Source organism: Stegostoma tigrinum, chromosome 19 (assembly GCF_030684315.1).
Source record: "Stegostoma tigrinum isolate sSteTig4 chromosome 19, sSteTig4.hap1, whole genome shotgun sequence".
Lineage (NCBI taxonomy): Eukaryota > Metazoa > Chordata > Chondrichthyes > Orectolobiformes > Stegostomatidae > Stegostoma > Stegostoma tigrinum.
In genome coordinates this window covers 42,323,873-42,336,623 of record NC_081372.1, presented here as the reverse complement: position 1 = coordinate 42,336,623, position 12,751 = coordinate 42,323,873, and the positions used below count along the sequence as shown (strand labels likewise).

Here is a 12,751-nt window from a genome sequence, read left to right as displayed (position 1 = left end):
ATTCATGTATGTTTTAAACAGTTACTTTTTTTACTCATTCATGTTTCTAGTTTGTGTGTGTTGTGGTTTTATTACCTTTTGTTGTGTTTCATAGTCAATAAACATACCCTTTCCTAATCTAAAGAAACCCTGGTTAACTTGGCTCCTTTTGAAATATACAGACATTTGAATTGGGTAAAGGTACCAGCAAGGGAAGGGAATTAACCTTGTTACAACCAACCAAGAGAGGGCTTGCTCCTCATCCGGAAACAGATACGTTGGGGATATCTGGTCCAAATTGTAACAAATTGGTGACTGCCACCCAGGGACTGATTCTAACAAATTGGTGACTGCCACCCAGGGACTGATTCTAACAAATTGGTGACTGCCACCCAGGGACTGATGCTAACAAATCGGTGACTCACCCAGGTACTGATTCTAACAAACTGAGGCCTTTGTCCACATTATTACCCACTGACAAAACAAACAAATTTAAAATGGCAAAAGTGAATCGTTCCTTTGAAACTAATTTTTAAAATACAGAAAGACTTTTTGAATCTGTACTACTAAAGTGTAGAAAAGTCTACATTTGATGCTGTGCTTTTCAAGGAGAATTAGGGGAAATTCCTTTTGAGGATTTAAACTTTCAGTCCCTTGAATGGTTAAAAGCTTTTGGAACTAGAATGTTGCCTGGAAGCTGGAAAAGTCCATATTTTAAATAGGCCAATGGATTTCAGATGGAGATTAGGACGGCGAACCAAATGGTAGTGTGCTAGAAAGAGTAAAACTGGAGCAATGGAAGTTGAAGTTAAATAAACTGAAATAGAAAATGTTAGGGAGGAAAAGGGAACAAATGAGAGAAAGAGAAAGAAGAACATGGAGAAAAGCAAGTGTGCTTCGGGGCAAGTTTTTCACTCTCTCTGTCAAGGACACCATTAACTCAGACTTGACAGCAGAGAGAATCTGCTTTGCACATTTAATCACTATGTTTGACGAAGCAGAGGTGGAAGTCATTTGTATTCCTTTTCATTGGTTAGTATGGTAGTTAAAGTGGCCAATGGTCTTATGGCTATTGAGTAAACTTTTAGGGTCTACTCATGAAGTTTATTCCCACTTGCTAAGAGTGCAGCTGATTGTGAGGCAGAAAAGAAAGGCTACAAAAACAGAAATTGCTGGAAATGCTCAGCAGGTCTGGTAACATCTGTGGTGAGAAATCGGAGTTTATGTTTCCTTAGAACCAGGAAGGATCACTGGATCTGAAACGTTGAATCTGATTTCTCATCGGAGATACTGCCAGACCTGATGAGTTTTTCCAGCAATTTTTGTTTTTGTTTCTGATTTCCAGCCACCCGCAGTTCTTTTGGGTTTTAGGGGAAGAAAAGACTATTGTTACATTTGTGCCACTTATTGCTACAGGCATGCCGTCAATGATTCTGTACCGTTGGGAAATGATCTGACCAAACACACCTAGAATTTGCAAGGTTTACCTCGTTTATTTCTGAACAATCGCTGCTTGCACTTAAAACAGAAGCTATCTGTGGAAACGTCCGTGAAATATTTCACCTAGAGGAGTTTTAAAACCCCATACCTGTCCTGACGATAAAGTATGTAGAACAATAAAGAGCAGTGGACCACACGGGACGCCACACTGCTGAATGGTTGTGTGCTAATTCACAGACCTTTGTACTCTTCCTCTGGTATAAAGATTCTTCATTACTTAAATATTATTACTACAACAGACATTTAAATCTAATTTCCCATTCTGCCTCAGCCAACTCACTATTTAAATCTCTGGAATTATTTTTAAGTTTGCAACCTCAGTTCCAGGTTTAACCACATAACTTTGAGACTTAATCTGAAGTTGTGTCTTTTATGATTGCTCTTCTGCAAAGTTAAGATACCACAATACTACTAATTAACCAAGTCACGTGACGTTATACTAGATCTAAAATAGTCTGGTCACGAGATGATTCTGTTAGCATATTCTAGAAAAATATCTTTGATGCATTCCATTGAATTTGTTGCGTATCTTATTACAAACGATACAAGATTTGATTCAATTACATAGAGTAAGGACCTGACGTCTGATTTTGAGTCTGTGCTATTTTAGCCAGTCTTATGGGTGTCAGTAGTTTGGGGATAATATGTAGCCTGCACTCCGTCAAGCTATATAAGAGGAAATAGTCAGCTGTGATTCCTCAGAAGTGCATCAGCGTGGACATTGGATGAGAGCTCAAATCAAATATAATGAAATACCCCACAAATAGCCTGTTATGTTTGAGTATTATTAGATTCTCATCTGTTCTCATCCCTGAAGAATAGCTCTATTGAATTGTCTGTGGAATGATAGCAATGCTGGAATTATTGCCTTCAGAAGACATCAGGATAAAAAGGTGGAGAAAGGCCCAGGTTTTCTGTTGTGATATCATCACCACAAAATAAAGTGATTCTAAACATTGACGATGTCTTGGGTTCCTGTAAGCAGCCCTTGTTCAGTGAGATAATTCAGAAGTATTGCAGCCAAGAGGTAAATTGGAGAAGACCAACCAGTTGGAAAAGGTTCAAGCAGGCTGAAGGTGAAAAGTCGTTAGGAGGCTTTCTAAGCTAGGGATTGAATGGGCAAGTAGAACAGAAGATGGAGCAGAAGGTCATAGTGTTGAAGGAGTGACTGGGTAGTGGAGCGGATGATGCTGACGTTTAACAAACAAGTTGACTTCCACGACTTTATCAACAAAGATGACTGATTTAGGTTTTGAGTTTCGCTTCTTGTTTGATGCTGGTTAAATTATTTCCTAGTTGCAGTATGTGGCTTATCCTTGAATTGACATTTGTTTTTATTGTCAGTGATCCCTAACAAGACAGTTTCTTCTTTTTTACTGGTAAATTTATTGCTTCGTTCCTGGTTTTAATGTTTACAAAAGCAGCTCACATTTGTCACAAGTTAACATCTCTGACGATCTGTTTTGGAAATGGATTTTGTTAAGATGTTGTTTTCCATTAATCTGACTGAAAATACACTTGACAGTTGGGACCCTTGGGTCTCATGTCATGCAAACAAGAGAAACAGGATAGTCAAGGTTGATTAGTTTGAGAAGACCTGTAATGAAAGCCTGAACATACATGGGTGTCCCGGAAATTCTTGATTAAATGTTCAATCTGTGGTATCAGATTCACCAATTAGAACATGAAGCCAAGTTTCCAATAAATACAGCTCCAGATGCATTGTTATTGCTTTACTTTTTTAAAGAAGAACAAAGTAAATTATGGTTATCTATCTGATGATAACAGAGATTCAATATGTTTTTCTTTGTCACTGGCATTCGCTTACATATCTGGCACTCAAAAGAAAATATAGTGTAACAAATCTGCATTACGGATTACCTCATTTTTCATGAGTAAGTTGATCATTCTATAAGTTCTTCTCCACCCATCATGATCATGTTGTCTAAACACTTTGTTCCTTTTCTGATTTCTTAATTAATTAACCAATTAATTTTGTTTTGACCAAGCAAGGGCTGGGGTGAATAAAGAAGGGATGCCAATTCACCATTCACCCTTGACAGTTTAAGGTATCCTGTCTGGAACTGCAATGACTTGGCGAACCGTGCCAAGGGCCTGGTTGTAAAACTAGTCTAATAGCAATTTGTTTGGCTGCGTATGTTTGATTGCCATCAAAGAGAGAGAGAGGACTGAAGGAAAAGATGGTGTGGAAGGATCGCTTGATGATACATTTTTTTTAAAATCCAGGCTTATTATATGTACAATTAAAGCATTTTTGGTTGATGGGAAAATATGGACAGTGTTTGATAAGCCTGGCATTTGTTTCAGTAAATGAGTCTTTTGTTGTCATTCAGTTTGATTTTATTTGAGAGAGACTGTGTAAATGTAGCTTAGCATTTAATAATGTACTACACTCTGTTTGCGACAAAGAAAATAGATCTGAGGTTTGGAAACTGTCCCATTATTCTAATTAGATTTCGGTTACATTTTCATTAGACGCTTTTGTTTTGCAACATATTCAGTTGATCGTGAGAGATCTTATTGGAGGTATTTTGAGCTTGTCAGCAGAATCTAAGAGCTGCTCTAACTAGCAACACAATTGCATCAGGGATCTGGCTGTAACCCCTTGCTAAATTTTATTGTATGATGTGTTTTAAATGTTTGAAATTACTATATACAGGCCATCTGTTCTGAACTACAGTGTGCATTATATATATTGAATACATAGTTCTCTATTCATTTTCGATGTGTAGTGATGCTTTATAGAATGCGTAATGGAGTCCCTGCTTCCAGCTATAAACTGACTTATCGTTTGATGTGTTGAAGAGGTCAAAGGATTTGGGGAATCAAATGTTGAGTGGTAATTCCCAAAACATGCTGGGTGTTTTTTAGCCCTGAAAGAGTACTTGAACAAAGACTACCTGAAAAGGTGGTGGCGACAATTTTAATCAAATCATTCAAGAGGGAGTTAGATTATTATTCAAAAATCATTCAAGAGGGAGTTAAAATGGTTTGATCACTGGAAACCAAAGGCACAAATAGTAAGAAAAAGGTGTGTGATTTTTTTGCATCATTGTAATTTGGCATTGAGGAAATGTATTGTTTTTCAAATGCTCTTGTCAAATTTATGAAGTTGACACCCAACTTAAATAAATGAATACCGAACCAGTCTTGAGCTCTGTTAGTGTGCAGGCTGCTAATAAACTAGGCAATTTCTGGCACCATTTGCAGTTTTGTACAGTCTACTTCTACTAGTGCAGATTAGGCTTCAGGCTCCCAACCCTGTAAATGTAAGGCCATATCACAGTGAATTTTAAATGTCTTCTATTGCATTACCACAATCACTGTGCCAAATGAATGTGGAGCAACAAGAAACAAGGTGAATATAATGCTTACGCATTGTTGCAAGGTCAGTTGAGTATAACTTTGGAAATGCTAGACTAAGAGTGTAAAGGGACCTGGTCAGGTTTCAGTTTGGTCATTAAGATATAAAGGAAACATTCAATTCATTAAGGGGAGCTGGATGTGAGCCACCTGGCTGACAACTGGCACCGAAAGGTTGAGCCAGTGAAAAGTCTGGAGTAACTGAATCTTATTTAATCTTGGAAGGAGGCACTTCAGAGGCAATCTTACCGGAGGAGTAAGATACTAACAAGTGCAGATAAAATTAATCCAAAATCTTATTTCACACAATAGTAGGGAATGCTGATTATAAAAGGAAATTATTTTTAATGGATGTTGGCAAGATCTTCGTACAAAGCATGATCAGTCCTTTGAACAGTCTTCTTGGGGAGGATATTGAAATCAAAATCTTAGACTCATTTTAGGAGCCAGTTAAAGGCAGAAGAAAAACATCTTGCAAGTATATAGTGCCTTTTATAACTCCAGGGTTTCTCAAACGTACAGGATAACTAAAGAAATCACTGTGTAGTCACAAAATTATTACAATACAGGAGACCATTCAGCCTATCATCTCTGCACTGACTCTTTAAAGGAGTAATTCACTATGTGCCACTACTGCACCTTCTCACTATAGCTCTGAGTGTTCTTTTTTGAATAATAATCTAACTCCCTCTTGAATGATTTGATTAAAATTATCGCCACCAACTTTTCAGGTAGTGCATTCCTGACCCTAACTTCTCTTGGCCAAGAAACCATTTCTCTAGATTTTTATTTTGCCAATTACTTTAAATCTACGTTTTCTTTATCTCAGTCCTTCCACAGGTAGAAAAAGTTAACCCTTAACACTGCCCAGACTCTTCGTGATTTTGAATTCCTCTCTCAGATCTTGTCTTAGCTTTTTCTTCCAAGATGTCACTGATTTAACTGACGTTCATCATTCGTATAATTCTGTTCTCAATCATGAGCAAAATAGTGGAACGTGTTATTGTTGGTGCTTCCAAGTGGCATATAGTCAACAATGATCTGCTTATTGATACTAAGTTTGGGATCTGACAGACCCACTGAGCTTTTGACCATAATACAGGCCTTGGTCCAAACTTGAACAAAGGAGATGAACTCATGAGGATGTGACTGCACATGATTGGGGAGATGATGGCCTAGTGGTATTATCACTACACTGTTAATCCAGAGAACCAGATAACATTCTGAGGATCCAGTTTTGAATCCTGCCATGGCAGATAGTGGAATTTGAATTCAAAGAAAAATTGGAATTAAGAATCTCATGATGACCACGAATCCATTGCTGATTGTCAGAAAAACCCATTTGGTTCACTGATGTCCTTTAGGGACAGAAACTGCCATCCTTACCTGGTCCGGCCGACATGTGACTCCAGACCCACAGCAATGTGATTGGCCGTCAGCTGCCCTCTGGGAAATTGGAGATGGGCAATAAATGCTGCCTGGCCAGTGACATCCTCATCCTGTTAATGAATAAAAGAAAAGTACATGAAGGCAGTTTTTGACCATATATGGCACCAGGACTCTTTGCAAAAATGGATTCTATTTGAATCTGATCAAATTAGACTCCAGGACCCCACTGCATGAATTCCTTAAGGTGGCGTCCTAGGCTCAGCCATCTTCACCTAGTTTATGAATAACTTTCCTTCCATCATATCATCAGAGGTGGGGATTTTTGCTGATTGCACAATGGTCAGCTCCATTTGTGACTCCATGCACACTGAACCAGTCTGTGCCCAAATGCAGCGAGAACTGGTTGATAGTCAGGCTTGGACTGATAAGTTACAAATAACATTTGCACCACACAAATGCCAGGCGATGACTACTTACAATGAGAGAGAATCTAACCATTGCCCCATAATATTGTCATTACCGTGAATTACAGCCTAGATTACTTACATACATATCAAGCTTTGAAGCAAGCCTTTTTGTTAAAAATAAAAGACCTGCAAACTAAGAATGGCTGATTAAAGTATATCATGAGAATGGAATTCACTGATTGTGGAAAGTCCCTTTGTAAAGCCACATCTGCATGGTGTCAGGGAAACTTCAAACAGAGAGATATAAAAGCAAGAGATGCAAGACCAAAACTGATTACCCCATCAGCAGAAAAGCCATTTCCTGTGGATTATGTCATTTTTATATCAATTGAAAGACATGATCATGTTTTACCCTCACAGCAATATGCAAGAACAGAGGTTAAAAATCCCTGTAGTCCTAGCCTCCATGCAGGGAGTTGACTGATATGCTAGCATGAACTAGAGGGCTGTGCAAGTCACAGCTTGAGGGCAGTCCCTTCACTGCTGGCCTAGAGAGGCTTTCACTCTGAGTACTGGGGCCAGGAAAGGTATTGAAGTTACTATCAAAAAGGCAAGAAGACAGAAGCTGTCAGTCAACCTGCAGAACTAAGAATCTCAAAATTAATCTCTTCCCTATCAGTGTTAGTGATACCATTCAACATAATTGCTGTAAAATTTGATCATGTCATCCTCACAGAACCCAGGAATTGATACGTTTATTTTTGCTGGATTCATTTTTCTAATCTGCTCATTCAAGACAGCCTGATTAATTTAATTCTTTTCAAAATGTTAATGCACTTGAATTGGTTAAAGGTATTGTTGAGAGAAAGCATTTTTTTTAAGTTAATCTTTGTTGTGACCAGCCAAGAGAGACGTTGAACTAAGAAACGGGAACCAACTGATCCCTCCTCACCCAGCGTGACCATTTCAGGATATCCTGTCTGGCGTCGCAACAAGTTGGTGATTCTTATTCCGGGTCCAATCACAACAACATTCAATGGCATTACCACCATTGAATCCCCCCTCTGTCAACATTCTGAGGGTTACCATCGGCCAGAAACTGAACTAAACCAGCCATAACGACACTGTGGTGCCAAGTGCAGGCCAGAGGCTGGTATATCTGCTTGTATATTACTCACCTCCTGACTCCTCAAATTCAATTTAGTGCAGTAAACTCCCATAATCATGAATGAGATAAATGGCTGGACAATAAAAAGTGTCTTCGCTGGCCTTGTCAGATCTTACCTTTAACTTTGTGCAATAGTATCGCCCTACCTTTGTAACTTAGTCAGTGATGTGTACAAGTTCTGCAGTTCCGTTTTCTCAATTGTTTAATTGCCACTTAAGAATTCTTTCACAAACTCTTCTGTAATTCACTTTCCTCCTTCGAAGGAGTTCTTAAAAAAAATCTGCCCATAAAATCCATCCTACTCTGTCCTTCAACGAACTGCATACTTTTTTTGTGTCTTTATGTGAGCCTTATTGAGATACTTTTCTGTGCCAACGGCGCTAAATTCAGTAAACTTGCTGTTGTCATAGTTGTCATTGCTGTTATCCAGAGTAGGTAAGAACCCAGTTACTTGGTTTGTGTTGATTTAGTTAAGCACATTCAAGGCATCATGATTGGCATTATGCAACCTTGGGTTTTTCAGGGAAATGGCAATTCAGATTCTACACAATTATTACAGTCTATTATTCCAGGTGGAACAGGTTACAATGCCTGTAATAATAAGCTAGGTTTGTCATGCTTTTATAATACAATATTACTAGATTTATACGTCACAGAAGGTCTGAAAGTGCATTTGGCCCTTTATGTCTGCGCTGGCTCATTCTATGACCATTAATAATGAATGTTTGAGTAAAGTAGAGGAGTTTTGTCTGTGTCTGTGAACCTGTTTTGTCGCAAGTTCTCGAGCAAGGAAAGAATGTAGTGAGGAGAAAATAATTGGTGGGACTAAGATGTTCCAATTTGACCTTCAATGAATATATATTCCTTTTCATTATGTATTATTGCAAATATAGCTCTTTTTAAAGAAAATCCTCTTAGAAATCCAACTACTAACAAGGAAGAGAAACTTGAAATTAAAGTTGTCCCACAAAACTAAATTAAATGTCAAAATAGCGGCCACATTTTCCTTAAATTTTTATAACCATGACCATTAATACAAAAGTACTTTTTCCCTGCTTTGAGATTGTCATTCTTATTATGTGATTGGATCTGGTCTTTTCAATCTACAGTAGATTTGGTTCATACTTTGAATATTTCTCTGACGCTTACTAGTTTAGAAAATGTAAGCTGCTGGTGCTTAGACTATTGAGAGGAAATGCTACTTTACTGGAGGTGCTGATCATAGATCAGATATTGAGCCGATGTTTCATTTACTGGCTCTGCTTAACATCAGAGATTGTATATCTTCACTCAATAAAGAAGAGGGACTGTTATATTATTCAGTTGCTGGCTTACGGTGTTGCTGATTTAGGACAAAGTTAGAACCTACTGCCCAAGTGAATCCACTTAGAAGGTGATAGTACTCTACTGCTTTCTAGTATCACTGCAGTTGGTGAGGTTTTGGGACTCCTATTGGGGAGGGAATACCAGGATTTTTTTTACCCAGTCATGTTGAAGAAAGAACAGTATATTTTCAGGTCAGGTCAAGATGGTGTGTGAACTGAGAAAATCATTTGCAGAAAATCCATCCTCTGACGCTATTGTAGCCAAAACATTTACTTTGTTGGTTGAGTTAATGGTGGCTCCCAGGAACTTAATGAGTGTAAGGAAGATTTGATTTTCTCACTGCATTGAATGTCAAGAGGAGGTGGTAAACTGTGATAGGAAGTGAAGTTTTTTTGTTTCTTGTGTACTGGCCAAAATCCCTTCATGCACAAATGCTATGAAATTAATTCATCATTCATCGTCCATTTGTTATTTGCGCAAATTTTGGTGTATGAATTTTGTATTTGTCAAAATCATGGTCCAGATTTTGCTGTGATAATAATGGGAATTCTGTTGACATATAACAGTATTGCTGGGTAAAACTGACAACAATGTTTTTTATATCTTCCCATATACAGTAAAGCATGGAAATCTGAAAGTTGCTGTCTCCCTCAGGTTGCCTTGCTGGTGCAAACCTCACAGCCATGGCTGAGACATTATCTAATTACCTGCTATTCTCACTTTAAAAAGGGCTGAAAAAGATAGAGCTTCCATCAGGAGTCACTGATTTTTAAATGCTGTACAATATGGTAATCACTATTGAAGAACCTCTAGCTCTGAATGTTCTAATTTCACAGTTAGAGATTCGAATTCCTTCAGGAAATAAGTTATGTTGCTGACTAGCTTTCCCATTTCGCACGTTTGCATTTCCCTTAATCCCTATGTACATGTCCAAAGATTTAAACATGATTTGTCTTTCCTGTTTCTTACTATCTGATCTGTCTACATGTGTCAAAGAAGATTCTTCGGGAATTTGCTGCATTCAAGCAAACACTGGAATATTACTGAAAACGACAAATGCTGGAGACCATAGTGGGTCAGACCGCGTCCAGGGAGAGACAGTGAGCTAACATTTTGAGTCTAGGTGACTCTGGAAGAGTAGATATGTCGGTTGCCAAGCCTGCTGAAAGTCTCTGGGCAACTGCACTGGAAGTGTACAGCAGAAGTTGTGCTTTTCTCTCTCCCAAAATTCAAGCCATTAACAGTGACAATTCAGACACTGTAAAATGCTTTGGGTGACTTACGGAAGTGCAAATAATTATATTGTTTTTCAATAAAGACTATGCACGAAATATGATGGAAAAGTACGTGTGTTCTTTTTGACATGAGACTACAGTCAAATGGCAACCAGCACTTAGACTATATTAAAGATCAGCCGCGGAAAGACATGCTCATTCAGTTTGTCTGGTCCTTCGTTTATAATTCTTGCTCTTGAGGCACCACCACCTGCTATTTATGTTCTGTGTATTGTCCATTGAACCCTCCATAAACCAATGCACTTCTCATTTAGACTGTCACCATCACCCCCAAAGAAAGCAAAACAATCCACATAGCTCAAGTCTCACTTGGATACAGCACTGATACTGCTGCTTATGAAAGGCTAGGATGACACAAGATACTGTGAGATTCCGGTTTCTGGGCTACCATACACCCACAGCCGGCGTTCGGGGTTTCTGTATGGGAACTGCAGTGGAACACCTTCACACAACGTTTTGATGATTCAAAATGCTTGGTGGTCTGCTTGTGAATGGAGTGAGTATATCAAGAGAGAGAAATCCTGGGCCTATAGAACACTGAAGTATGTGCATGCATCAGTGATTCTCCACACATTGAAAATTCAGATCCTTGGGTGATCAAGAAGAGGTACATCTATTGGAGATAAAGGTCTGTTCAGTAATAACAGGTGAGAGGAACATTTGGAGCAATAAAATGCTGCTGCTGCTGCTGATTTTGAATGCCTCCTAGCGATCTTTTGGAGAAGGTATACACCAGAGGACTTGCAACAAAATGAACAGAAATTCCAGAAAAGAGGGATTCATGTTTTGTGCTGATAACTTGAATGTTAGCATTCATCCAGTTTGTAAATTAAAAGTCTGCTTTTACAAATAAAAGTTTTCAATAAGTGGAGAATGTATAACAAGTTAATGTTGCTTTTATTTGAACAGTTTCCAATCGGTTGTCAGAATTTGGTTTTGAACAAGGATATCAGGCGTATCTACCTGGTACCAGCAATGCAGGCCAAGTTTCCAGTATATCCTTAGGACCCACCAGGCCAACTCCAAAAAAATCAAAATCGAATTCAACATCACAAAAAATGCTGACGTGCTGCTATCCAGGTACGTACAGTACAGGACTCCTTAAATAATGATCTTTTGAGGTTGTCTGTAATGCTTTGCATTACTTTTGTCTTGGAGTAACTCCTGTTCTGATAATTGTGTGCAGATAGAATAATGGGAGTTAACAGAAAATGCAATATTGATGCTTGTTGTTTGGTTAAATCTTAGATATTTTGTTGAACTTAGACGTCTCTGCGCACCACAGTACAATGTACCAACTTGTTTTGCATGGCATCAACTAGAGTCCTTTAGTCATACAGCATAAAAGAGGCCCTTTGGCCCATTGGGTGTGCACCAACTATCTGCACTAAACCCACTTTCCATTACTTGGCCCATAGCCTTTAAATATCATGATATTTCAAATGCTTATTGACATTCTTTTTCAAGGTTGCGAGATTTGCTGCATCTACTGCTATCCCAGGAAGTGTATTCCAGATTCCCACCACGATCTGAGTGGAAAATGTTTTGCCAAAATCCCCTTTAAACCTTTTGCTTTTTACCTTTAAAATTATGCCCACTTGTTACGGACCTTTCACCTTGTGGGGACTAGCTGCTTCCCACCTCCCTGGCTGTGTCCTCATAATCTTATACACCTCAGTCGGGTTCCTCCTCATCGTTCTCTGTTCTTTAAAAAAAAGAACAACCTGACCTTGTGCTGCCTTTCTTCACAGCTAAAATGCTCCATTCCAGGCAACATCCTGTTGAATCTCCTCTACTCTCCCTCCAGTGCAATCACATCCTTCCTATAGTGTGGTAACCAGAACCTTGCACACTCCTCTAGCTGTGGCCTAATCAAGGTTTTGTACAGCTCCAACATAACCTACCTGCTCCTGTAATTTAGGCCATGACTGATTAAAGCAAGTGTCATGTCTGCTTCTTAACTATCCAGTAACCTGCTCTGCCACCTTCAGGGGTCTGAGGACAAGCACCCCAAGAACGTCGGTTTCTCAGAGTTTCCTTGTGTCCTGCCATTGGTTGAGTACTCCCTTGTCTTGTTGCTTACAAAGTGCAGAAGCTCAGACTTACCTGGGTTAAATTCTATTTACGACTGATCTCCTCATCTGACCAACCCTTCTACAACTTTCTATAACCTGTGACCTTTTTCCTCACTGTTAACCACCAAGCTAGTCTTGTGTCATCTGCAAACTGACTTATTACCTTTCCCACATTCTCATCTATGTTGTTTTATATATATATATATATATATATATATATATATATCC

General features: G+C 38.7%; 1 protein-coding gene across 1 annotated transcript in view; it reads left to right on the top strand.

Moving 5' to 3' along the window:
• The window catches only part of zfp64 (zinc finger protein 64 homolog (mouse)), a 63,284-nt gene that overhangs the window by 28,384 nt on the left and 22,149 nt on the right, over nt 1-12,751 (top strand). The window contains exon 3 of the mRNA XM_048550202.2: nt 11,358-11,528. Within this exon, the coding sequence (XP_048406159.2) occupies nt 11,358-11,528 (171 nt within the window). The remainder of the gene's footprint in view (nt 1-11,357; nt 11,529-12,751) is intronic.